This window comes from Myotis yumanensis, unplaced genomic scaffold (genome assembly GCF_028538775.1).
Source record: "Myotis yumanensis isolate MYYU_CA2020_CCGP unplaced genomic scaffold, mMyoYum1.0.hap1 SCAF_1, whole genome shotgun sequence".
In the NCBI taxonomy this organism is placed as follows: Eukaryota; Metazoa; Chordata; class Mammalia; order Chiroptera; family Vespertilionidae; genus Myotis; species Myotis yumanensis.
This window is the reverse complement of record NW_027223752.1, coordinates 181,676,432-181,702,510: the sequence shown is the minus strand read 5'-3', so window position 1 is coordinate 181,702,510 and position 26,079 is coordinate 181,676,432. Positions and strand designations below refer to the sequence as shown.

The following is a 26,079-nucleotide window of genomic DNA, read 5'->3' as shown; positions in this document are numbered from 1 at the left end:
TGTTTGTTTCTTAGATAACTCCAGGAAACTTCAGTCCCATTATTTTCAGTAAATTTCCATTTATCTTTAATTTGCTATCCAAAATTACATTATGGGAAGTTGATTCCTTTCTGAAAAAACTGGTATGTATGCCTTACATTTTTATTATGAAAAAATTTCAAACATATACAAAATAGAAATAATGGTGTAATGAATCCTATCACAAAGTTTTAGCAGTCATCAACATTTTGCTACACTTTTACTTATTACTGTTGTTGTTTTTGTAGTTGTTAGTATTTTTGCTGAATTATTTTGAAGCAAATCCCAGGCCCACTTTCTTTTCACCTCTCCATACTTCAGCACATTATTTCTGGTTGTTTCACTCTTATTCATGCTAACATTCATCAGTGGGTTCAGCTGGTGACCACATGATATTTCCATTGTCATGTTTCCCATTAACCTTTTATTTAATTACTAGTAGCTCTGTGCACGAATCCATTACTAGTAGCTCACTGCCACTTGCCTCAGGTGGCCACCCACCCACTGCCTCTGGTAGCTCTCTTCTGCTCGTAGCTCGCTGCTCCACCCTCCTGTAGCTCTCCCCACTCTTAGCTTTCTGCCCCGTCCTCCTGTAGCTCTCCGCCACTTATAGATCAGTCATGACATTGCAGCATCCTGGCTAATTTGCATAGTCCTCTATTATTATATTAGAGTCCATCCATTGTTTTGGTTGAAGTTTGCAAAACAGCAACATTTCTAATATCATTTCTTCCAAAGTTAATGAACTACAAAGAACTTTTACTTTTTTTACTTTTTTACTTTTTCTGTAAAGAACTTTTCCTCATCAATCAGAGCTATTTGGCTCCCCTGAAAAATCATCCATATAGGAAGGTAGACTAATGCTTAATCCTTTTCCATGCATAGCCTTTGTACCAATTTATGTTACCACCAGCAATGCATGAAATGCCTCTTTTACACTATAACCAATGCAGTGTTACCAAGCTCTGTGATCTTTTCCAATTCTTTGGGTTAGCCATGATATTCCAATATAATTTTTTTTAAATTATGTTTTTATTTGTTTCAGAGAGAGGAAGGGAGAGGGAGAGAGAGAGAGAGAAACATCAATGATGAGAGAGAATCATTGATTGGCTGCCCCCTGCATGCCCCCCACTGGGGATCAAGCTTGCCACCCAGGCATGTGCCTGACTCTTGGTTCATGGGTCAATGCTCAACCACTGAGCAACACCAGCCAGCTCATTTTAATTTTAATTTACATTTCTCATCTATATATAGAAAAGCCTAAGCGACTGTTATGTCTGAATAACCAGAATGACTGGAACGACCGGTCAACCAGTCGCTATGACGTGCACTGACCACCAAGGGACAGGAGCTGATGAACCAGGGTGATCAGGGGACAGTGCTGGCCAGCGAGCGGCTGGCCCTGTCCCCCCCCATGACCGTCCCCTTCCTCTGCCCACTGGCACCCACCTTGGCTGGCCTGGCACCGCCCACTCACTGGCTCCGCCACCTGCGGAGAGAGACTTTAAAGACTTACAGAATCAGAAACATACCTATTACTTTTGCTAATAATTCAAAGGAGATAGGCCATCTAAGTGAAAAGTCTGGGGCATCACATGCACAAAAGGAGTCATTTCAGTAATAAAGTATTACCTTTTCATTCCCTACTAATCATAGAGCTTATATGACATTTCCAATGGGCCATGCCTGATAAATCCATAAACACCGCTGATGATCAATGAACCAGGAGGCCACGGTTCGATTTCGGTCAGGGCACAAGCCCCAGTTGCAGGCACAACTTCCAGTGTGGGGCGTGCAGGAGGCAGCTGATCAATGATTCTCTCTCATCACTGATGTTTCTCTCTCTTCTTCTCCCTTCATCTCTGAAATAATATATATCCTATCTAATAAAGAGGGAATATGTTAATTGACCCTCACACAGTCACAAAGATGGTGGCACCCACAGCCAATAAGAAGGGAATGTGCTAATTGACTTCCATGCCCTCAAAGATGGTGGCGCCCACAGCCACAAGATGGTGGCACCCAGTCCCCTCAGCCCCATCAGGCACCTGCCTCCAGAATTCCCCAGTCCCCTCAGCCCCCCAGCCACCCAGGGTTGGCCCAAGGTGCAGGCAAGCCTTGGCTGTCGGCTGCCCAGCTGCCCAGGGCCCCCTGAGGCTCAGGTAACCAGGGCCAGCTGAGACTTGCACTGCCAGCAGTGGCAGCAGCAGAGGTGTGATGGGGCATCGCCTTCCCCTGATTGCCGGGTCTGCCCCTTGGTGGTCAGTGTACTCCCACAGCCAACCTCCCACAGTCCCTCCCCCTATTGCTTACCCTGGCTGGCAAGCCCCAATTGGCCTGGCCCTGATTGGCCCGGCCCCGATTGGGACTTGGTGAGATGGCCACAATCAGCCTTGATCGCCAGCCAGACCTAGGGACCCCACCCATGCACGAATTCATACACTAGGCCTCTAGTTATTATATAATGGCTGAGGCCTCACTTTCTTTAGCTAATATCCATTGTTTTCCTACTATGAGCAATACTGAAATGATCAAATAAATGCTCTTTTTCTCTCCTCTATCCAATTTTAGTGACTATACTAAGTTCTTAGTTGTTACTCTTTGGATTTTCATATCTGTTTAAGAGTCTTGGAGCTTGAGCCCTGACCGGGTAGCTCAGTTGATTAGAGCATCATCTCAATAGTCCAAGATTGTGGGTTTGTTCCCAGTCATGGCATATACAAGGAGCAGTCAGTGAATGAATAAGTGGAACAACAAATCAATGTTTCTCTCTACTCCCCCCCGCGCCCCATCCTATCTCTCTAAAATCAATAAATAATAATTTCTTTTAAAAGTCTTGGAGCTTGATTTGTAAGCCCCAACTGATATTTTATTTCCAGTGAATTTATTCTGTTTTCCATTTATTCTCTCCCTTCCATTCTTTTTCTGGTAGTTGTATTATTCCCACAAAACACTTACATGGTATTTTGTCTCTCTTGTCACCATCAGTCTTATACTCTCAGTTATACTGACCACATGCCCAGACATTATGCTAAAGATTTTCCAAACATTTTTTGATCATTGAAGTTTGTTTTCTAGGCCATTCCTCAGGGAAGGATCGTATCTATTTTCTACAATGTTTATAGAAAGACTACAAGAGCCCTAGCCAGTTTGGCTCAGTGGATAGAGCGTTGGCCTGTGGACCAAAGGCTCCCAGGTTCGATTCTGGTCAAGGGCATGTATCTTGGTTGCAGGCTCCTCCCCAGCCTGGGAGGCAACCAATTGATGTGTTTCTCTCACATCAATGTTTCTCTCTGTCTTTCCCTCTCTCTTCTACTCTCCCTAAAAATCAATGGAAAAACATCCTCGGGTGAAGATTAACAAAAGAAAAAAAGAAAGACTATAAGAGAGACTTTAAAGACTTACAGAATCAGAAACATACCTATTACTTTTGCTAATAATTCAAAGGAGATGGGCCATCTAAGTGAAAAGTCTGGGGCATCACATGCACAAAAGGAGTCATTTCAGTAATAAAGTATTACCTTTTCATTCCCTACTAATCATAGAGCTTATATGACATTTCCAATGGGCCATGCCTGATAAATCCATAAACACCACATCCTATATAATAAAAGCCTAATATGCAAATTGACCAAATGGCGGAATGACCAGTCGGCGGGTGGCAGAGCCAGTGAGTGGGCAGTGCCAGGCCAGCCAAGGCGGGTGCCAGTGGGCAGAGGAAGGGGACGGTCATGGGGGGGGACAGGGCCAGCCGCTTGCCAGCCAGCACTGTCCCCTGATCGCCCAGCCAGTCACCTCCTACAGAGGGAGGCCAGACTGTGGTTTTGGCCCGCTCCCCCTGGGGAGCGAGACTAAGCCATCAGTCAGACATCCCCCGAGGGCTCCCGGACTGAGGGCGCAGGCTGGGCTGAGGGACCCCCCCCCAAGTGCACGAATTTTCATACACTGGGCCTGTAGTTTATTTACAATAATCAACTTAGAAGGACAAAGTACATCCTGCTAAAAGCATTCCATAGTTAAGTACTCTCCCTTTAGATACTGTTATTAGTGTCTGTCATCAGATTGACTTGCTCATCTCTTCTGTTTCCCAGCCACCTTTTTTTTTTTTTTCAATTTTCCTGACATTCCTGGTAATGGGAGAAAATAGATTAAATCTTTCCTTCCCTAACTTAAAGGGAACTTTCCCTTAAGTTCCCTTTAAGCAAATCTTTCCCTCTACATTATTTTCTTCTATAGAAATTTTCTATCTAACCTGTCTGCTCTGTTAGTGAGGGTTGAGTGCATAGCGGACCCAGGCAAGTTACATACTATGAAGGATTGGGAAATGTTTGAAGACAAGGAAATTCTTAGTTGTAGTTGTCATGGGTGAAGTCACAAAGCAGGTTCCACAATCCTGTCCTCCAGAGGAGAGATGATGGACATAGTCAAAATTGTAAGCTCCAAACTAGATTATCAATCCAAATGCACAAATGTAGAAATGGGAAAACAATACATGGAGAGCAGGAGTAGAGAGACTGGAAAATAAGATATGCAGGTTTCAAGTCCAATTCTTGGGTAGGCAAGAGAAGCCTGGGCAACAGCAGGACGCATGCACCTTTCCCTGCTATAGTCAGTGCAGGGTATTGCTGGCCACTCCCTGTCACTCAGAACCACGGGACATGTAGCTTAGCAGTCAGTATTCCTGAAGTGTCTGCAGATTCCAAGGCCACAGGAGGAGATGACCCACCACCAGAAAGGACTAGAAATAGCACTTGTTCCATCTCCCTACAAATGTGGATCTTCTTGTTTTGTTTGTTTCTTTTTAAATACATATTTTTAATATATTTTTATTGATTTCAGAGAAGAAGGGAGAGGGAGAGAGATAGAGACATCAATGATGAGAATCATTGATTGGTTGCCTCCTGCACATCCCCTACTGGGGATCGAGTCTGCAACCCGGGCATGTGCCCTTGACCGGAATTGAACCCGGGACCTTTTAGTACGCAGGCCAACACTCTATACACTGAGCCAAGCCAGCTAGGGCTGTGGAGCTTCTTTACAACAAAGATCTTAGGGAAAAACCAGAAGAATCTAGTGGAATCACATGTAATTTCTCAGTATATAGTGGTAGCAGAGATCTGGGACAGGGCTTTCCCAAGCCCAGAGCCATATGCATGCACTTCTCTGAGTAGCTTATAGAGTGCTAATATGGGCAACCACATGGTCTGGAAACCTGGGCTAGGATAGTTATTATCCACCTGTCTTGCTGTCTCAATAGTGGCATTGGTTTATGAGTCCTAAATACTTCTTTTATTGTCCTTGTGATGTAGCAGGGAAGTCCTAGAGGAAGGTTAAAGGTCAAAGCAAGGATAGTAATTCCAACACTAGATTTCTAATCCCAGGGAGTTGTGCAGAAACAAGAGCAGGGAGCTGAAATGGTGAGGGCATGTTGAGAATTTAGAAGAACTTAATGGAGGTACTATGTAGGGTAACAGAGAACACTTTCCTCTGAGCAAGTCTTTCCTCTAGTCTGTTCCCTACATCTCACATTATCCCTGAGCTTCTACACTGCCCTTATATTCTTGAGGATTATTGTGCTAACACTCTTCTTCTTAAAAACTGGTGGGAGAATGTCTCTGCATGGTGAACACCACTATTGCTTTTAAGGATCATGTTTACTAAAATAAGTGATCAGAGATAGCTTTTAATTACTTAGCTGTACAACCACGATGATTAATCCCCTGTACAAAATTCCTGGATAGCACAGTCTCACAGATTCTACCACCTTTTTATCTTCCACAGTGTACATATGATGCTCTTTTCCTTAAATACTGTAATTACAATATGAACATATGTAGCAGTGGTAGGCATAATTGCATGTTAGACAAAATGGGTTTATCTGAAATGTTAAATATTTCCTAATATTCCTGTGAAGATTCCTAAAATATTTTTTCCAGAAATCACAAAGTACACATATGTTTTCACCCGAATTTTCACTTCGAGTCAGACGAAGTCACCTAGTTGATGATGCTCTGCGTCAATTAAACCAAGCTGAAGTCACTGACCTTCGGAAAGAATTGGTGGTACGGTAAAAAAAAAATCTCATTGGACATTTTTGCTAATGTGGGAGAGAAGCAGTTATTTAATGTAGCAAAGGAAGAGCCTGCATTTGCAACTATACTTATCAGCCTTATGATTTCCAGAATTCCTTGCTTACTCTTCAGGGAAAAGCAATGGGGCGTTTAATTGAACATTGGGATTATAAATTAACTAGTCACCTATGGCTATAATGAACCATCCCAAAGCTTAATGACTGAAAATAACAATACTTTATTTTATCTGCAGTTCAGTTGAAGATCTCCTGATTTAGGTTGAACTTATCTGGGTGGCTTTGCAGATTCTGTATGCACCTGTTGACATGTTTGGGAGTTGGCTAGGAACAAAATCCCGACTTCTGGGCATGGGCCAAGAAGTTTCAATTGTGCTGTATGTGCGCACCCCCACGTGGTATTTTATGGAAGAGCCACACTCAAGGGGCCAAAGAGCCGCACGTGGCTCCCGAGCCGCAGTTTGCCGACCTCTGGTCTAGGGCCAAGGAATCAGTTGATCAAAGTGGCAATAGATAAGATCTTCCAGCCAAAAAGAGGACTCTTAGTCAAGCTTAGTGATGCTTGTATTAAAAAGATAAAAAGAAATTATCCAGGAAAGGAAGTAGAGAGGAAGTCGTTAGAGAGGAAAGCTGGGAGTGCACTTGGCCACAAAGTCCAAAACTGGACTTTAGAAAAGAGGGACCAGTTCATATTGATCTCCCACCCCAGGGATATGGGCAGTTAGGGCTCATGGTTCCTGGAAGGATGCCAGGCCCAGGCTGCCTGGAAGGGCTGTTTATCAAAAGTCCCAATGAGAGGGGCGGGAACAAAGCCGAACCAGCCAGTTTACATTTGATTCTGCCCAAAGGCGGTGCTGGTCTTGGAAAACATGAAACAGCCGCTATCGTTAAGTGGCGAACAGAACCTGAGCATCACAGTGTGGAGATGGAAGGATCACTTAGTAGCGCAACAGCCAGCCTCCAGGGAAGGCCAGGAGCTGCGATCCCGACGTGGGCCCAGGCCTCTTCCCAGTCCTCCTCCTGCAACTCCGCCACCTCCCGGCCTCTGAGGCACCAATCCGGGGCTGGACGTGCGGTAGCGGCACCAGCCAGTCCGGCTGAGACCGGGAGCAAGGGAGCAACGGGTGCCGCGCCACAAAGAAAAGCGAAGGCGGCAGCGGCCAATCAGCGGCCAGCGCTCGCGGCGGCCCCGCCCCTCGCCCCGCCCCTCCGCTCCCCTCCGGCGCCGCGCATGTGCCGTGGCCGGCTCCGCCCCCGTGGGCGGGGCCTGGGGAAGCCGCGGCCGCCACCTTTGCTGTTGCTGTGGTAGCTGCATCCCTGCGTCCAGGCCGAGGCGGAGGCTGTGCGCTTGGTGAACGGGTCCGATCTTCGGCTCTCGGCCGCACCGGCCCCTGCGGCCGCCTGAGTGTCTCGGCTGGTACGTGCACTGCCCCGGGGAGGATGCGGCTGTTCCGGTGGCTGCTGAAGCAGCCGGTGCCCAAGCAGATTGAGCGCTACTCCCGCTTCTCCCCGTCCCCGCTCTCCATCAAGCAGTTCCTGGACTTCGGGAGAGACAATGCGTGTGAAAAAACGTCATACAGGTTTCTACGGAAGGAGCTTCCTGTGCGCCTGGCCAACTCCATGAGAGAAGTTAATCTTCTGCCGGATAATTTGCTTACCCGCCCGTCAGTGGGATTGGTCCAGAGTTGGTATGTGCAGAGCTTCCTTGAACTTTTGGAGTATGAAAATAAGAGCCCTGAGGACCCAAAGGTCTTAGATAACTTTCTACAGGTTCTTATTCAAGTCAGAAATAGACACAACGATGTGGTTCCTACAATGGCACAAGGAGTGATTGAATACAAGGAGAAGTTTGGGTTTGATCCGTTCACTAGCAGTAACATCCAGTATTTCCTGGATCGCTTCTATACCAACCGCATCTCCTTCCGCATGCTTATCAACCAGCACACGCTTCTGTTTGGTGGTGACACAAATCCTGCTCATCCCAAACACATCGGAAGTATCGATCCCACCTGCAACGTGGCCGATGTCGTGAAAGATGCCTATGAAACCGCCAAGATGTTATGTGAACAGTATTACATGGTAGCCCCTGAGTTGGAAGTTGAAGAATTCAATGCCAAAGCTCCAGGCAAACCTATTCAGGTAGTTTATGTGCCCTCACATCTGTTTCACATGCTATTTGAGTTGTTCAAGAACTCGATGAGAGCAACCATTGAACTCTATGAAGACAGAAAAGAGGCCTACCCAGCGATTAAAACCCTTGTTACCCTGGGTAAAGAAGACTTGTCCATTAAGATCAGCGACCTAGGTGGTGGCGTCCCCATTCGAAAAATAGATCATCTTTTTAACTACATGTATTCCACTGCTCCTAGACCAAGCCTGGAGCCTTCAAGAGCTGCCCCTCTGGCTGGATTTGGTTATGGCTTGCCAATTTCTCGTCTGTATGCTAGATATTTCCAAGGAGATCTAAAACTCTATTCTATGGAAGGAATGGGTACGGATGCTGTAATTAATTTGAAGGCTCTTTCAAGTGAATCATTCGAGAGGCTTCCCATATTCAATAAGTCAGCATGGCGCCGTTACAAGACCACACCTGGAGCCAATGATTGGAGCAATCCCAGCAGAGAGCCCAGAGACGCTTCTAAATAAAAGGCAAAACAGTAATAAATCACTTCGTTTTCTTTAAAAAAAAAAAAAGTCCTAAAGAGGGGAGAGGTAGGAGAAATTAAATAGTTGTTGATTGGGCCAAAGCTGTAAAGTCTGAATGATGCAATGAAGACAGATAACAAGATAGAAGAATCAGGGGATTTAGTGGCCCAGAGGATTAAAGCACATCAGAATTTGGTTTAAGACGCTGGTCAACATAATTGGTGAATGCTAAGTCTTGCTAGCATCCCCTTCACTTGGTTCATGGCAGTGTAAAAGCCCCATGCACTCAGTATACAATAATCGGACAATAAATAGGTTCATGGCAGCTGCTGCTCAGGAGCAAATTGAGAGAGAACAGATTGCAGTGAAGTAAGAGATGTGGGATTCTGGGAATTCTGGTGACTGCAGGAGGTTTGAAACTTTTCTACAAAAGGTCAAGGCATTATATTTTAACTCTGGGAGTGTTCTCTTTCCTCAGATTGAATTTATTAACGAAATTCGTTCTGTGGGTTATGGGGTAAAGTCCGAGTTCTTCTACTTCATATTTCAAGAGATGACCAAGACAGAATATGGAATGTTCATGTATCCTGAAGAGGGTTCCTACATGTGGTTTCCTATCAGTGTAAGTCTTTTATTTATTTTCTTTTTTTTTCAGAACAGAAAAATTATGCCATCTATTACAACATGAGAACCATACATAATCATGTAAAATTAGGTCCGGGACAGTGGGGCTGAGTTGGTTGGAGTATCGTCCATGCACTGGAAGGTCATGGATTTGATTCCCAGTCAGGGGCCATACCTAGGTTGTGGGTGCCGTCCAAGTTGAGGCATGGTCAGGCATGTATGGGGAGGCAACTAATCCAATCCATGTTATCTCTTTCACATTGATGTCGCTCCCTCCTTTTCTCCCTCTCTAAAATCAATTTTTAAAAATGACACTATTTTAAGTGAATAAATAATGTAAAATTAGATCATATAGAGCCTTGCTACTCAAAATATGGTCCACAGAGCAGCTGCTCCAGCAACACCTGTGAAAAGTAGAATCTCAGGCCTGTGTATTTCATAAGATCGTCAAGTAATTCATACGCACTTTATATTTTTAAACAGCTTCAATGAAGTACACTTGAGATACAATAAACAGCACATAGATTTTTCCAATTTGATAAGTTTTAATATACATATATACCAATGAAACTCTCACCATCATCAAGATAATGAAAATAGCCTGGCCAACATGGTTCAGTGGTTGAGTGTTGACCTATGAACCAGGAGGTCACAGTTCGATTCCCAGTCAGGGCACATGCCCGGGTTGCAAACTCGATCCCCAGTGTGGGGCATGCAAGAGGCAGCAGATCAATGATTCTCTCTCATCATTGATGTTTCTATCTCTCTCTCCCTCTCCCTTCCTCTCTGAAATCAATAAAAATGTATTTTTTAAAAAGATAATGAACCTACACATCATCCCCCAAAGTTTTCTTGTATCCCTTTCTAGCCCTACTCCTCCCCTGCTGCTATGCCCCCTATGCCATACCAGGCAACAACTGGCACTATAGAGTACTTTGAATTTCCTAAAATTTTACAGAAATGGAATCATAAGTAGTCTTGGTGTCTGTCCTCTTTCATTAAGCATAAAATTATGTTAAGAATCGTGCATGTTGTTGAATTGTACGATGTACTGCATGTTGCTTATCTAGTCACTTCTGATGGATATTTGTGTGGTTTCCTTGATTTTAGAGATGCAGTTATCTAAAATGTTTCTATAAGAAGAGAAATTATTAATATAATCCTAGAGATAATTGCTAATTCTAATAAGGCAGTTCATTTCTGCAATGATTATACTTTTACAAGGATCCCCAAAATGTAAACATATCTTAAAATAATAAAAAAAACTTGTCTTGTTTCTCTATTAGAAACACGGAGAAAATAATTGTAAAAAGAATCATGTTGAGCCTCAATTTATGGATCCCCTTTCTGATAAATTTCCAAGTGTTCTTTTCACAATAGAAGTTTGGGACCCAGGGGATAGGGAAAAGGAAGAGAAAGATGAATGGGTGTGCAAAAGTACTGAGAAGTGATCTGTATCTTTTTGAGAAAGAATGAACTTCTAGAAAATAGAAATGGCGAAGGTGTACAGATGGTAGGATTTTTATGGGTCAAACAACAAGCATTTATTGACTATTTCGTGAGACTCCACATTGAATTAAATATTGTGAGTGATTCAAATTAGTATACGACACAATCCTTTTCCTCTATTTATATTTGTAAAGAGAGTGATAAGACTAAAACACCATGAACTTTAGCAATTGTTTCTAAATTTTGGATTGCTGACTTTATGTGTAATAGTTGTTGAGCACAGAAGGGTAGGGAAGGATACACTGATGTAGAATTGGAAGGCCAGAGTTGTAATCTTGAGTGATGGTGGTTGAGTCTTTTGGCTTCTGAGTTTTCAGTTTCCTCACTTATAAAATGGCTGTCATAATTTCTGCTCTGTCTGCTTTACAGGACTGTTGTGAGAATAAAACAAGATAAGGCATATATCCAAATGTGAACGTTCCAGAAAAACTTTAGGGCAGTATCAAATTTTATTAGAGAGAAAGTTATCAAGGTGAAATGAAGTAATTGGAGAAAGTATAATGGAAAAGTGGAGACCTGAGGTTGATGTTGAAAGATCAGGACAAAATAGATCAAAGAGATGCAAGCAAGGGATGTAAGTTGACCCTTGAACAACCTGGGGTTTAGGGGTGCTGATCCCTTTCTTCCACACACAATGGAAAGTCTGTGTTTAACTTTGACTCTCCAAACATAACTAATAGCGTACTGCTGACCCCTTACATCAACTCCGTGAGGTATTTAGTTTGTCCCCATTTTACAGATCAATAAACAGGTTCAGAGAGATTAAATAAGCTATGGACATCCAACTAGCAAGCGACTAAGCTGGAATATGGATTCAGGACTAGAAACTAAATGTTTCTATAAGAAGAGAAATTATTAATATAATCCTAGAGATAATTGCTAATTCTAATAAGGCGGTTCATTTCTGCAATGATTATACATTTACAAGGATCCTCAAAATGTAAACATATCTTAAAATAATAAAAAACTTGTCTTGTTTCTCTATTAGAAACATGGAGAAAATAATTCTAAAAAGAATCATGTTGAGCCTCAATTTATGGATCCCCTTTCAAAACCATTACTCTTTTTTTAATAATATATTTTTATTGATTTCAGAGAGGAAAGGAGAGGGATAGAGAGATAGAAACTTCAATGATGAGAGAGAATCATTGATCAGCTGCCTCCTGCATGCCTCCTACTGGGGATGGAGCCTGAAACCCAGGCATATGACCGGACCAGGAATTGAACTATGACCTTCTGGTTCATAGGTGGACACTCAACCATTGAGCAACACCAGCCAGGCCAAACACCTTACTCTTAAGCATTGTGTTATACTGATGGATAGAAAACAAACAAAAATCTAATTCATGTATGGCTCCGTGAAGAGACTAAATCAACTAGGACCAGGGGACACATTACAGATACAGGAAATAAAAACTGAACAGGTGAGAAGAGGCCCCTTTGGGTATATTTGTATTTTTAACTCATTTTCAAAAATCAAAGACATTTTAACATTTATCCTCACAATTACTCTAAGAAGAAATTGGACAAGTAGATGGTGGCCCAGAGTCATGCACCTACTAACAGCAAGGCTGTTGCTGCAATAGAAATCTTAAAAGATTAGCAGGTTAGTGATCTCTTGGTTGGACTGTAGTGATAGTCTGCCCAGATGTGGCCAGTGCAGAGAGGAGAGTGAAGCCAATATCATCAGGACACTTTCCTTCCTTCCACTGACCTTCCCTGACCCATATGCTGGTCCCTGTAAGGACACCTTGGTTGAGAGTTATATTGCCGAAGGGACACCACTGGTCTAACACAGACCTGGCATGCCTGATGCCTGCTCAAAGTGTAGATAAAGTACACTCTTTCTTCCACAGTGTTGTTTTTCTACATGAATCTGAAGGCAACGCCTTTAAAATTAAATATTGAAAACCTTAGTTTATAAGGCTATCTGAGCATATTTTTTAATATTCTAGATAAGCTGTTACGAACAAAAAGTACATTCATTTATTTAATCTTGTGAACTCTTAATTTGTATTTTAACTTATGGAAGAATTTTGAACTATAATACAGCCAGAGTAAGAACCTCAAATTTTTATTTTCTTGAAGCCCCTTTTGTTTCTAATTTGTGATTCTTAGAAAAGGGAACCAAAAATATTTTTTGCTAATCTAATTTCCCAGTGATTATTGATTATTTATAATACATTATGGCTGGGTGTTTTGTTTTGTTTTCTTCTTCCTTTCTAGCCTAGATTTGAGAAGAGATATTTCCTCTTTGGGAGGCTGTGTGGACTCTCCCTGTACCATTTAAATGTTGCCGATATTCCTTTCCCACTGGCTCTGTTTAAGAAACTTCTGGACCAAAAGCCATCATTGGAAGATTTGAAAGAACTCAGTCCCCTTTTGGGAAAGTAAGTAAATGTTTCTCCAGGACTTTATCTAGTAAGTCTTAGTTGTCTCGGCATAAATGATGTTCCACACAGAGACACAGACACACAAAAGGCCTTCAGGTTCAATAAATGTATGCCCTTTAGATGAATTTGAATTTTAGCATGACTTACAGTCAAGTAAACCTTCAAAAATGGAAAAGGCCAAATGTTTCTCTAATTATTGACCAGTACAATAAACAATGCCTGGTGTCTTCAGTTTATCCGGATGGAAACAGTTGATTTAGACAGTACACAGTATTCTTAATGCGAATCATACCTACTATATTTATTTTGAATAAATTGTATTCAATCATATCTACTTTATTTAAATAAATCAGCATGTCATCAACTTTATTTTTAAGGGTTGAAAAATGCTTGTTCTAAGTTAAAAGGCAAACTATATCCTGCGAGGAAAATACTGGCAACATATAATAGACAAAGGATTAGTACAGTATCTCTGATGTATATATATGCAGAGGTGGGAAAAAGTAGGTTAAATTACCAGCCATCATTATCTAAAAGATAAATCATGAGTAAGGATACAAAATAATAACAATAATTAATAAATAAACTCCATATTTCATGTACTCACAACTGTAAACGTACTTTTGCCAACCCCAGTACTGTATATGTGTCATCACACATATGTATATATATGGTTAATCAAGAAATGAAAATATGCTCAACCTTACTAGTAATTGAGGAAATACAAATGAAATGTCATTTTTTGCTTTATAGATTGACAACTATCAAAAGGTTTTTCATAAAATACAGAGTTGACAGCCAGATTGGGGAAAAGGATTTTCCCCTCATGTACTGTTAGTGGAAGAACACACTGGCTAGATTTATACTCTATGCCCTGTATTGTCAATGTAGAGGAGGAGTTGAGAAATGCCTGGCATTTTTGTCTGGAGAATCCTTTATTGTGGAAGGCTGTCTTGGGTGTTGTAGGATGTTGAGCTGCATATGGGCTTACTTAACCCACTAGATGTCAGTAGCAATCCTCCTCTAATTGCTTTTTTGTTTTGTTTTGTAACCCTCCTCTAATTATGATAACCAAAGATGTCTCCAGATTTTTCCAAATATCCACTGGGGGTTGGGGGGCAAAATCACCCTGGTTGAGAATCACTGGTCTAGAGGAAGGGACTTTTTATTGTAATTTCTACCAAGACACAGCAGTGTCTGTGTTAGCAGTGGTTCAAGCAATCAAATCTGTAAATAGAGGTTAAATCTAGAAACAGAGTTTGGGATGGTGCAGGAGGGGAAATTTACATGGCATTTTATACATTTCTATAGTGCCCCCAATTATTCCATTGAACATTTATTACTTTTGAAATGTTTTAAGACCAATAAATAAAATTTTAAACCAAAATTTTCATTAGGAATTTGCAAGAAGTTCTAAATTATGAGGCTGATGACATTGGAGAAGCACTTTGCATATATTTTTCTGTGAGTACTGTCAACCCATGGTTATTGGCCAATTCAGTGCCAACAGGAATTCCCAATTTGGTGTGCAATGAAGGAAACTATTCAGTGCAAATCAGCTCAATTGATATAGCACAGCTGTGAAAACAGCATGGCTTTGAGGCAGCCCTGGAGCCAGGCCCCTCTCTGCTAGACAGCTCTGCTCTGCTCTCCTCTCCTCACTCCTGTGCTCTGCTCTAGTCTGCTCCTTGCGGGTCTGCTTTGGGCTGGGCTACTCTGCTTTGCTCCACTCTGGTCTGCTCCATCTGAGAAGTCTGCTTTTGTCTGTGCTGGTCTGCTGCACTCCGCCCCAGTGAGACATCTTTGGTGTTCAGCTCAGTCTGGGAAACATAGTCCTGTCTTCAGTGGAAATGGAAAGTGCACTCCCCCAGCCAGAGAGGAGCTGGCTTATATAGACACAAGTCCCCAACCCTGGTCCCTGATTGATCCATCCTCATGCAAATGAGGACTCCATATGCTTACAGATTGCTTGGTCCAAAAGGCATTGCCCTGATTGGTCCGTGAAGATTTTATGGGGATATAGTTGTGCAAGTCCTATTGGATGGAGAAAGCCTCAATCCTATTGGATAAAATAGGATTCCAGGATCTCCTTTAGAAGTGTTGGCTCAGATGGCAGAAACACGGTGTAAGCAGGTAGTTCAGTGCAAGCTTCTCTCTTATGTGCAGTTTGCATGACAGATCCCTGTGTAGAAACAGCTGCTAGGCTGTTGTTGTTTTTAATTTAGCCACAAGGAGCCCTTCTTAGTAGGCATCTTCTTTCTCAGGGTTCACAGTACTAGTGAACAACAAATTATGTTTTAGCTTTAGTCTTTTTAAAAAGTAATCCTATCTAATAAAGAGGGAATATGCTAATTGACCCTCATGCCATCACAAAGATGGTGACACCCACAGCCAATAAGGCAGGAATATGCTAATTGATCGTCACACCCTCAAAAGCTGGTTTCGCCCACAGCCAATAAGGAGGGAATATGCTAATTGACTTACATGCCCTCAAAAATGGAGGCACCTAGATGGTGGACACTAGATGGCAGCACCCAGTCCCCTCAGCCCTGCCAGGGCGCCTACCTCCAGAGTCCCCTCCGTCCCCTCAGTCCCCCAGCCACTCAAGGCCGCCCAAAGCTCAGGTAACCAGGGCCGGCTGAGGCTTGCTCTTTTGGCACTGGCAGCAACAGAAGTGTGATGTGGGCATCGCCTTCCCCTTGATTGCCGGGTTGCCGTGCGCCCCTATGGGCTCCCGGACTGTGAGAGGGGGCAGGCCAGGCTGAGGAAACCCCCTCCAGTGCATGAATTTTCATTCACCGGGCCTCTAGTTTTATTATATCTCAAATTTGGGATGCCTTTTTTGAATGGTACTTTACTTCTGTACTGTAAGACTTTCTTTCTACCTGCTCTTCATTTTTTACCTATGTCTGTGTACTCACAAATAAAGTGCAACCACAAGTGATTATTCAATCTATGTAAATAACTAAATGGATCAATGTATGCTTAAAAGCAATCTACAACATATACTAGGGTAGGTTTTAAAATGTTTTATGTATTCAAAAGGCTGAACTGCATAAGTAATTATTTAGCTCCCAGTTATTTAAATTTTGTTAGGGAAGAACACAGAGTGTCCCAAAAAAATGTATACACACTTTGAATAATTATTCATTCCAATGGAGTAAATCTGAAAATAAAGAAACATCAATTGAGCTATCAGCTGTTAAAGTGTGTATGCATTTTTTGGATATCCTGTAAATTGGAAATAATGCTAATATGGTTGATTATTGAGACTTTCTTTCATGTTTGCTACCTGAATATATTACAGCTACGATGGGACCAACATAATGTTGATTTAATTCCAAATGGGATCTCTATACTTGTGGACCAAACCAACAAGTAAGTTTTGAGACCTAGAATATATGCTTTGAATACACATAAAATGTTTATGTCACTTTACTTTATAAATGTATTTTAGCTTCTCAGATGATCATTTTAGTTCCTCATCTTTTAGAAAGATAAAACAGTTATAGGGTAAGAGAAGAGGAGAAAGGAGTCAGAATTAAATATTTCCTTTGTAGCACTTTTCACTAGTTATTCATTTAACAATTATTTTGAGCCCCTACTATGTACTAGACCCTATTCTAGGTGCTGGAGATATAGCAGTGAAAAAGACAGACATAATATAGAGCTTAAATTCCAGTAGGACCAAAAGGCAATACAAGAATAAATTACTATGTAATAGAATGTCAGATAAATACTCTGAAGAAAATTAAATCCAATTAAGAGACTAGAGTTACAGGTTGGAGGTGTGCTGATGCAGCTGGTACCAGCTTGTGAGAGCTGATTGATTGTTAAATTTTCAAAAATGTTCACAGTTTATTATTAAAGTGTTTGTAGCTTGAAATCAGCCATAGTGGGAATATTTACACCACAGAAATTGGCGAATGCTACCAATGAGCATTTCCTTTTTCTCTTTCCCTTCGGATAACTGATTTTTAAACATTTACCAGCATGCCACGGGTTACCGGGGAGGGCAGAGAGGGATTGATATAGATAGGATAGTCCAAGAAGGATGCTCAAGGGGAGGGAGACTATCATGTTTCTGGTGGAAATACCTCCAGTAGCAACCCTGCCATCAGGAAATTCTTCACATAGTGGAGAGGACAGGCTGCATAAATAATTTTCACACAATGATATGTCAGTGTGGAGGGAAAGAGGGACAGAGGACCAACCCTGAGAAAGACATACTCATATTGATGAGTGATAAAAGTTGCTAGGAAAGGGGGAAGCACTGTATGCTATGGCCTAACTACAAGAGACAGTGAGGCCAGAGATTCAAATGGAAGTGGGAAGAGGCTGGAGAGTAGGGTAACGGTCAGATCATGGAGGGCTTTTTGATCCTGCTGTGGAGGTTGTGCTCAGCCTTTGAGAAGCCTGTGAAAGTTTTTAAGCAGGAGAATGGAATGTTTTAGTGTTTTTAAAATATGATCCTGTCTACAGCTAGGAAAATGGAAGTAAAACAAAGTCTTATTCCTTCTGCTATATGCTCCAAGATTCCTTCTTCTAGCTCAGTAGTTGGCAAATTGTGGCTCGCAAGCCACATGCGGCTCTTTGGCTCCTTGAGTGTGGCTCTTCCACAAAATTCCAACTTCTGCGCATGCATGGGCCACGAAGTTTCAATCACACTGTACATGTACGCCCGCACGTGGTGTTTTGTGGAAGAGCCACACTCAAGGGGCCAAAGAGCTGCATGTGGCTCGCGAGCAGCAGTTTGCTGACCATTGTGCGAGCTGATCAGATGTTTTTATATCTTAGAGTAGTACTGGGTTGTGTGCTCAGCAGAAGAAATTTACTTTTCTTTCTTAATAGAAATGGTTAAAAGGGCAAAATCAAGAATAGTTTAGGCACTGATAAAGTATGTTATTGGACTTTTTTATTTTTTTGTTTCCTTCAAGGACCGACTATGTTTCTCAGTGTGTTGATTACATTTTCAACACTTCTGTAAAGGCAGTTTATAAGGAATTTCAGAAAGGATTTTATGAAGTCTGTGACAAAGAAATACTTAGACTTTTCCATCCTGAAGAACTAAGGACAGCAATAATTGGAAATACTGATTATGACTGGAAACAATTTGAAAAGGTAGGTAATAACTAAGGCCCCCAATTCTTCTGATCTACATTTATATGTTCCCCCCTAAAACCCATTTCCTCCCTCTTTTTCTCAAGAATTCAGTATATGAGCCAGAATACCATGAATCACATCCTACTATACAGATGTTTTGGAAAGCTTTCCACAGTTTAACTTTGGATGAAAAGAGACAATTCCTCTGTAAGTATTACAGTAATAGAAGGATCTATAAATATATATCTTTTAAAAAGATAAATATCTAATTTGTGGTGGATCAAGAGTGTTAATGGCAACACAAGAGTTATAACCCAAGTTCTCTTCTGGACCAATGGTTTTTCTCTTACATAAGCCTGTTCACCATTTTAAAAAATTATAATAAAGATATCACTATTTTACTACCTTTTCTACACTGACTCTAATCCCACCTCCAATTTTAGTTTGTATCCACTTTCCTCATTCTTGTTGGCTCCTTATCAAGCCTTTTTATCTTAACTTCAGTTAATAATCAAGTCCCATGGAATTAGGACAATGTAAACTGCCTCTAATATTATTTTAGAAATAATAATAGTAGCAATGACCACTGATGATAATAACAGCATTGATTGTGTGCTTACTCTATGCCCGCCATTGTACTGATCACGTTTTATCTATTAACACCCTTTGTCCCAATAGCAACCTTATGAGGTAGGTACTTATTTTCTCCATCTGAGGAAAAAGAGGGTTGGAACGTTTAGTAGCTTCCTATGTTCAGATACCTGGTTAGTGTCAGAACCAGAATTTGAACACAGCAGGCTGATCCAAAGCCCAGGCTATTGACCACTAAGCTCTGTGTCCTTGGGCTATACAAACTTTTCCGAGTGGGAACCCTAAGGTTTCCCTACAACACACAATGACATTCTCTCACCTCCTTATCCCATTTTTCAGCTCCTCTTTCTTCTTGCTCTTTTTGTTGCTACTGAGGATGCTGAAGGACAATTACAACTTCTCCACAAACCCAGCCTACTTTTCCATAAACCCAAACTACCTTTCCAGTATGCTTCCTTAATGGGAAACATGTACTTCAGCCCAGTGGTTCCATTATCTGTACATTCATGTCCGTACATTCAGTGAGCTCATATATATCTCCCTATTTCAGGCATTTTTCCTTAGGATTCCTCCCCACCCCCACTCAACTAGCCAGATGTGACCTCAGTGAAGTCTCCCTAGTTACCCCAGCCTGGCCCTTCTCTCCCTGCCCTCAGTCTTAGGGCTTTCATCAGGCTCTTCACCTCATACTTCTTTGTTGTGCTAAAATAAACCTCCCTGTACCTTGCTATTATCTTTTCATGTGCTGTTGGCCCTTGAACACTGATCCCAGGCCACACACACAATGGAAAGTCTCTGTATAACTGTTGACTCCCTCCAAACTTGACTACCAATGGCCTACTGTTGACCAGAAGCCTTACTGATAACATTAACAATCGACTAATACATATTTTCTATGTTTTATATGTAGATATACATATATATATTATACTGTATTCTTACAATAAAGTAAGCTAGAGACAAGAAAATGTTAAGAAAATCATCAGGAAAATCCATTTACAGTATTTTTGAAAAGTATCTTCATGTAAGTAGACCCACATAGTTTAAACCCATGCTGTTCAAGGAGCAGCCTTATGTAATTTCCCCCCAACTAGACCATGAACTTACTGAGGACAAAGACCAAATGTCATGATTCTTCTATTCTCCCCATAGTCCCAGGTAGTTCTCTCCACACAAAAGTATTTGATAAATATTTACCGAATTAAGTGATTAATTTCTTTTCATTTTAAATTTTGTTCTTCCTGAGGAATATCTTTTTAAAAAATATGTATTTATTGATTTCAGAGAGTAAGGGAGAGATAGAAACATCAATGGTGAGAGAGAATTATCCTGCACTCCCCACACTGGGGATCAATCCCACAACCCAGGCATGTGTTTAAACAGGAATCAAACCTGCCCTAACCGGTTTGGCTCAGTGGATAGAGCGCTGGCCTGCAGACTGAAGGGTCCCAGGTTCAATTCCGGTCAAGGGCATGTACCTTGGTTGTGGGCACATCCCCAGTAGGGGCTGTGCAGGAGGCAGCTGATCGATGTTTCTCTCTCATCGATGTTTCTAACTCTCTATCCTCTCCATTCCTCTCTGTAAAAAATCAATAATATATATTTAAAAAAAAAACAAAAAACCATGACATCCTGGTTCGTAGGTCGATGCTCAACCACTGAGCCACGCTAGCCAGGCACTAAGGTATATCTTAACCAAAGACTCCTTTCCAGTTTTTCTTACAGGAAATGATAGGCAGACTGCAAGAGGATTACAAGAAATGAGAATCACATTTCGCTGTCCTGAAACACTGAGTGAAAGAGATTACCCAAGACCACTCGTATGTCATAGAATTCTGGACCTCCCTAGATATTCTACAATGGAAAGACTGGAGGAAGCACTTCAAGTAGCCATCAGAAGCAACCGTGGATTTGTCTCGCCCACAGTCACACAGAGATAATGACCTCAGGGAGTCTCAGCGAGGCCTCAGGTTCCCAGGTTCTCTCACTCTTCGATTCAGATGTTCTTCTTTAGTTCTAACTAGTACAAAGGGTTGATGATTTTAGTTAGAATTAATAAATACATGTTGAGATTAGCAAAAAGTGATAAATCAAGATAATATTTTTAATGAATCAATATTTCCTGATCCCTAAACTTGCTATCCTAATATTTGCCTTTTAGTGAATTATTTCCTGAACAATAATTACCATTTAAAAATAAGCTGAATATTAAAAGCTAAGAGCTATTTTTTAAAATATTGTGCATCTAATAAACACTGCCTGCAAATATGAAAGTTTGAAAAAATAAACAAAAATATAAACTAATTTAACTTAATTTTGAGACATATAGATGTGTATTTTATACTAGAGGCCCAGCGCATGAAATCGTGCATGGGTAGGGTCCCTAGGCCTAGCCTGCCATCAGGGCCATCTTCTGCCCTCTCGCCAATCCCCAGTCCCGCCCCACCGCCACCCATCCCAGTTCCCTGTGGTTTCCTGTTCACCATCCTGCGATCACAGCCTGCAGAACAAAGGGTGGGACCAAGAGGTCGGCCATCCTGCCTGCTCACCAGTCCCTAGTCCAGCCATACCGCCACCCCCTCGGGATCCCTGTGGTTCCCCACTCACCATCCTGTGATCAGAGCCTGGGGGCCGGGGCGTGGGAGGGGAAGGGACTGAGAGCTGGTCAATACACCTCATAGCGACTGGTCAAGCAGTCATTCTGGTCATTAAGCTGTTATTGTTCTTGGGCTTTTATTATTTAGGATTATTAAATGTCTCCATAGTTTTTATTTTAGCCAACTGCTGAATAATTTATTTGAAAAATCTAAATGTTAAGGGATTCATTCATTCATTAAAGAATTACTTATGTACAATACTATGTTCCAGGAATGATTCCAAATGGACAAGGGAACAGAGAACCTATTCAAACAAATAGTTAATGAGAGTTTCCCAAACCTATGGAAAGAGTCAAATCCTCAAAGCCAAGAAGCAAACAGAACACCTACTTACCTCAATCCAAAAAGGCCTTCTCCAAGGCACATATTATTAAAACTGTCAAAAATTAATGACAAAGAATTCTCAAGGCAGCCAAGGAAAAGAAAGGAACTCATAATGGAAAGCCCACTAGGTTATCATCAGACTTCTCAGCAGGAACTCCACAAGCCAGAAGAGAGTGGAACCAAATATTCAAATGATGAAAAAGAGAAATTACCAGCCAAGAATAATATATTCTGCCCTACCTGGTGTGGCTCAGCTGGTTGGGCATCATGCCATGCACCAAATGGTTGCTGGTTTGATTCCCAGTCAAGGGCACATGCTGGGTTGAAGGCTCAATTCCTGATAGGGGGCATGTAGGAGGCTGCTGATTGATGTTGGGCTCTCACATCAATGTTTCTCTCTTTCCCCCTCTCCCTACTTCTCTCTCAAAAATTAATTTAAAAAATATATTTTTAAAAAGACTAATATAACTAAAGACATTTCCAGACATTCAAAAATTGAGAAAATTTATCACCAGAAGACCTCCACTGCAGGAAATACTCAAGGGTGTTATGCTACCTGACACAAAGAACAAAAGGTTACAATACTATGAATAAAATCACAAAAAATCTTACAGAATAAACAGGGATAATTTGTGACAACAAAAACATAAAAGGGGTGGGGGTAAGGAATGAATTTGCAAAGAAGGCTAGAAGTCAGATGTATTCTAAAGAAAAAGAACTGTATATAATGAAACTTTCTTTTTAATAAACTTAATGGTAAACACACACACACACACACATACACACACCATCCAAATTGAGACAAATATCTTAAACAAGAAGAGAAAACAGAGGGAAGAATTATGGAATACCACCAAACAAAAACGACAGAAACATAAAGGAACTGATGGAGGCACAGAGCTACCAGGAAGCAAAAGACTAAATGGCTAAAGGAAATCCTCATACATCAGTAATTACCCTAATATAAATGGAGTGAATTCACCAAAAAAGAAGCACAGAGTAGCAGATTGGATCAAAAACAAAACAACCATATGCTGCCTTCAGGAGACACATCAAAGCTGCAAACACAAAGTTAGACTCAAAGTGAAAGGGTAGAAAATGATTTCTCCAAGAAAATAACATCCACAGAAAACTAGGATGTGGAGAAAAGGGAACCCTAGTACACTGCTGGTGGGAATGCAGAGTGGTGCAGCCACAATGGAAAACAGTATAGTTTCCTCAAAAAATTAAAAATACAACTGCCATTTGACCCAGTGATCCCACTTCTGAGAATATATCCTAAGAACCTCAAAACACCAATCAGAAATATATGCAACCCTATGTTCATAGCAGCGTTATTTACAATAGCTAAGATTTGGGAACAGACCAAGTGCCCAACAGTAGATGAATGAATAAAAAAGCTGTGGGACATTTACACTATGAAATACTGAACAGCTGTAAAAAAAAAAAAAAGAGGAATCTCTTGCCCTTTGGGACAGCATGGATGGACCTGGAAATATTACCCTAGGTCAGTGATGGCGAACCTATGACACGTGTGTCAGAGGTGACACACGAACTCATTTTTTTGGTTGATTTTTCTTTGTTAAATGGCATTTAAATATATAAAATAAATATCAAAAATATAAGTCTTTGTTTTATTATGGTTGTAAATATCAAAAAATTTCTATATGTGACACGGCACCAGAGTTTAAGTTAGGGTTTTTCAAAATGCTGACATGCTGAGCTCAAAAGGTTGGCCATCACTGCCCTAGGTAAAATAAGCCAAACGGACAAAGTCAAACATCACATGATCTCAATCGTGTGTGGAATCTTATGAACAAAATGAATTGACCAACCAAATAAGACCCGTAGCAGGGAGGCATGGAACAGACTGACATACCTGGATGTCAGGTTGGGGGTCCAGAAAGAGATAAACCAAAGAACTTAGATACTTATATGCATAGCCCGTGGACACCGGGAATAAGGTAAAGACCTGAAAGGTGGGGGGGGGGGGGGGGGGGGGGGGGGGGGAGGGATGAGAGATTATCTGTAATACTATCAAAAATAAAAAATCTTTTTTAAAAAAGCATTATGCAAAATGAGAAGAGAAAAAAGGAAAACACAAAGCCTGCCTAAGTTTTATTCCATTTGTAAGGAATTCTAGAAAAGGCAAAAACTATATTGCCAGGAGTCGGGATGTGGCGGAAGGACTCGACTTCACAGTTCACCCTTTGACTTTCATCCTCAAGTTTAGTTTTTTATAACAACACTAGTGGCCCGGTGCACGAAATTCATGCATGGGGGAGGGGGTGTTCCTTAGCCCGGCTTGCACCCTCTCCAATCTGGGACCCCTCAAAGGATGTCTTATGCCAGTTTACAGCGATTGGGCCTAACCTGGCAGTCAAACATCCCTCTCGCAATCTGGGACTGCTGGCTCCTAATCGCTCACCTGCCTGCCTGCCTGCCTGATTGCCCCTAACCACTCTGCCTGCCAGTCTGCTTGCCTCCAACTGCCCCCCTGCCCCCGCCAGCCTGATCACCCCCAACTGTCCCCCCTGCTGGCCTGTTCACCCCCATTTTCCCTCCCCACTGGCCTGCTCGCCCCCAACTGCCCCCCTGCTTGTCTGCTTACCCCCAAAGGCCCTGCCCCTCAGCAGCCTGATCACCCACAACTGACCTCCCCTCTTGGCCTCTAACCACCTCTACCTCTGCCCCGCCACCATGGCTTTGTCCAGAAGAATGTCCGGAAGGTCTCCTGGAAGGTCTGAGAGTCTAATTAGCATATTACCCTTTTATTAGTATAGATAGAGGCCTGGTGCACTGGTGGGGGCTGGCTGGTTTTCCCTAAAGGGTGTCCTGGATCAGGGCGGGGGGTTCCCTTAGGGCATGGGGCAGCCTGGGCGAGGGGCCTGTGGTGGTTTGCAGGCTGGCCACACCCCCATGGGGTGAGGGTCCTGCTGGGGGTGTGGGGCCAGCCTGGGTGAGGGGATGAGGGCTGTTTACTTGCTGGCCACAGCCGGAGGCAACCCAGGCTCCCAGACCCTCCTTGAGCAGAGGCCACAGTGGCTATAAGCAGGTATCTGTGATTTATTTATCTTCTATAATTGAAACTTTGTAGCCTTGAGCAGAGCCCACAGCTGGCCAGGGCATGCCAGAAGCTTGGCTTCCTCCATCGCCAGGGACAACCCAAGCCTCCTGTTTGCTCCAGCTCTGTGGCCACCGCCATCTTGGTTGGGTTTATTTGCATACTCCCTCCTGATTGGCTGGTGGGCGTGGATTGTGTGGTGGCTTGTGAGTATAGGGGAGGTACAGTCAATTTGCAGTTTCTCTTTTATTAGATAAGAAAATAGTTTGGGAAATGGTGCAAATCCGGCTGTGTCAGGGCTCCTCCTAGTGAAACCCCAGTTTCTTTCAAGGCCATTTGGTCCAGCCAGTTGGCAACACTTTTTCTGCCCCGCCCACCACCCTCAATACCGGCCAACGCCCTGTGAACTTCGGACATTCTAGAATTGTTTCAGTTTCCCTTTCCTTCTCCTTTCGATTCTGCTCCCTTAGAAAGAAATACTCCCCTTCCATTCTCACTAGACCGTCGGGCTCCGCCCCCAAACAGAGCGTTGGTGTTGGCATCAGCGCTGGGGCTCTTGAACAGTCCACTCGCCAGTTGCGCTAGGCGGTCACGCTCAGGCTTCGGGGGTTTCGTCTCTGACCTCTCCGCAGGCCAGACTTCCTTCTCCTCCCAAGGTCCGCGCAGCGGGGGCGCGGCTGTGGAGCCCGGGAAAGCGGCGATGGAGCCGAGGCCACCGAGGAGGTCACGGGGGCAGCGCGCGCCCAGCATCCCGGCCGCCCACAAAGTGCCGGCCGCCCGCCGAGTGCCGGCCGCCCGCCGAGTGCCGGCCGTCCGCCGAGTCCCGGGCCCCCGCCCAGTCGCAGGGCTCGCGGCTGTGGCTCTTCCCCGACGCCCCCGACCTCCGCAGCGCGCTGTCCCGCAGGGCCGAGGCGACGCGCCAGGTGTGCTGCGCGCGGGGGCGCCTGGCGGTGCTGGAGCGCGGCGGGGCCGGCGTGCAGGTGCACCGGCTGCCGGCGGGGAGCCACGGCGCCAAGAAGCCGAGTGAGTGGGGCCGGGTCACGCCAGCTCGACCCTCCGTCG

The 26,079-nt window shown here is 42.8% G+C and overlaps 3 protein-coding genes across 4 annotated transcripts in view; all 3 read left to right on the top strand.

The window, feature by feature from the left end:
* HERC6 (HECT and RLD domain containing E3 ubiquitin protein ligase family member 6) overlaps nt 1-21,716 on the top strand; it is a 61,661-nt gene extending 39,945 nt beyond the window's left edge. For both annotated transcript variants that reach the window (XM_070392958.1, XM_070392967.1), the window contains 9 exons: nt 15-122; nt 5,955-6,080; nt 9,231-9,374; nt 13,112-13,275; nt 14,676-14,742; nt 16,586-16,656; nt 18,216-18,399; nt 18,486-18,588; nt 20,686-21,716. In XM_070392958.1, the coding sequence (XP_070249059.1) occupies nt 15-122; nt 5,955-6,080; nt 9,231-9,374; nt 13,112-13,275; nt 14,676-14,742; nt 16,586-16,656; nt 18,216-18,399; nt 18,486-18,588; nt 20,686-20,912 (1,194 nt within the window). In that variant the 3' untranslated portion in view covers nt 20,913-21,716. The remainder of the gene's footprint in view (nt 1-14; nt 123-5,954; nt 6,081-9,230; nt 9,375-13,111; nt 13,276-14,675; nt 14,743-16,585; nt 16,657-18,215; nt 18,400-18,485; nt 18,589-20,685) is intronic.
* Nucleotides 7,545-9,221, top strand: PDK3 (pyruvate dehydrogenase kinase 3). Its single transcript, XM_070393005.1, has one exon. It carries the CDS (start codon nt 7,547-7,549, stop codon nt 8,750-8,752), a length of 1,206 nt encoding a protein of 401 aa, XP_070249106.1. The 5' UTR covers nt 7,545-7,546; the 3' UTR covers nt 8,753-9,221.
* Nucleotides 21,717-22,065: 349 nt separating the features above from the next.
* LOC138992378 (E3 ISG15--protein ligase HERC5-like) overlaps nt 22,066-26,079 on the top strand; it is a 61,053-nt gene continuing 57,039 nt past the window's right edge. The window contains 3 exon segments of the mRNA XM_070391145.1: nt 22,066-22,210; nt 25,650-25,747; nt 25,749-26,040. Of these exon segments, the coding sequence (XP_070247246.1) occupies nt 22,066-22,210; nt 25,650-25,747; nt 25,749-26,040 (535 nt within the window).

Coding starts and splice junctions, on each gene's coding strand:
- PDK3 (XM_070393005.1), top strand. CDS start 7,547: ATGCGGCTGTTCCGGTGGCTGCTGAAGCAGCCGGTGCCCAAGCAGATT.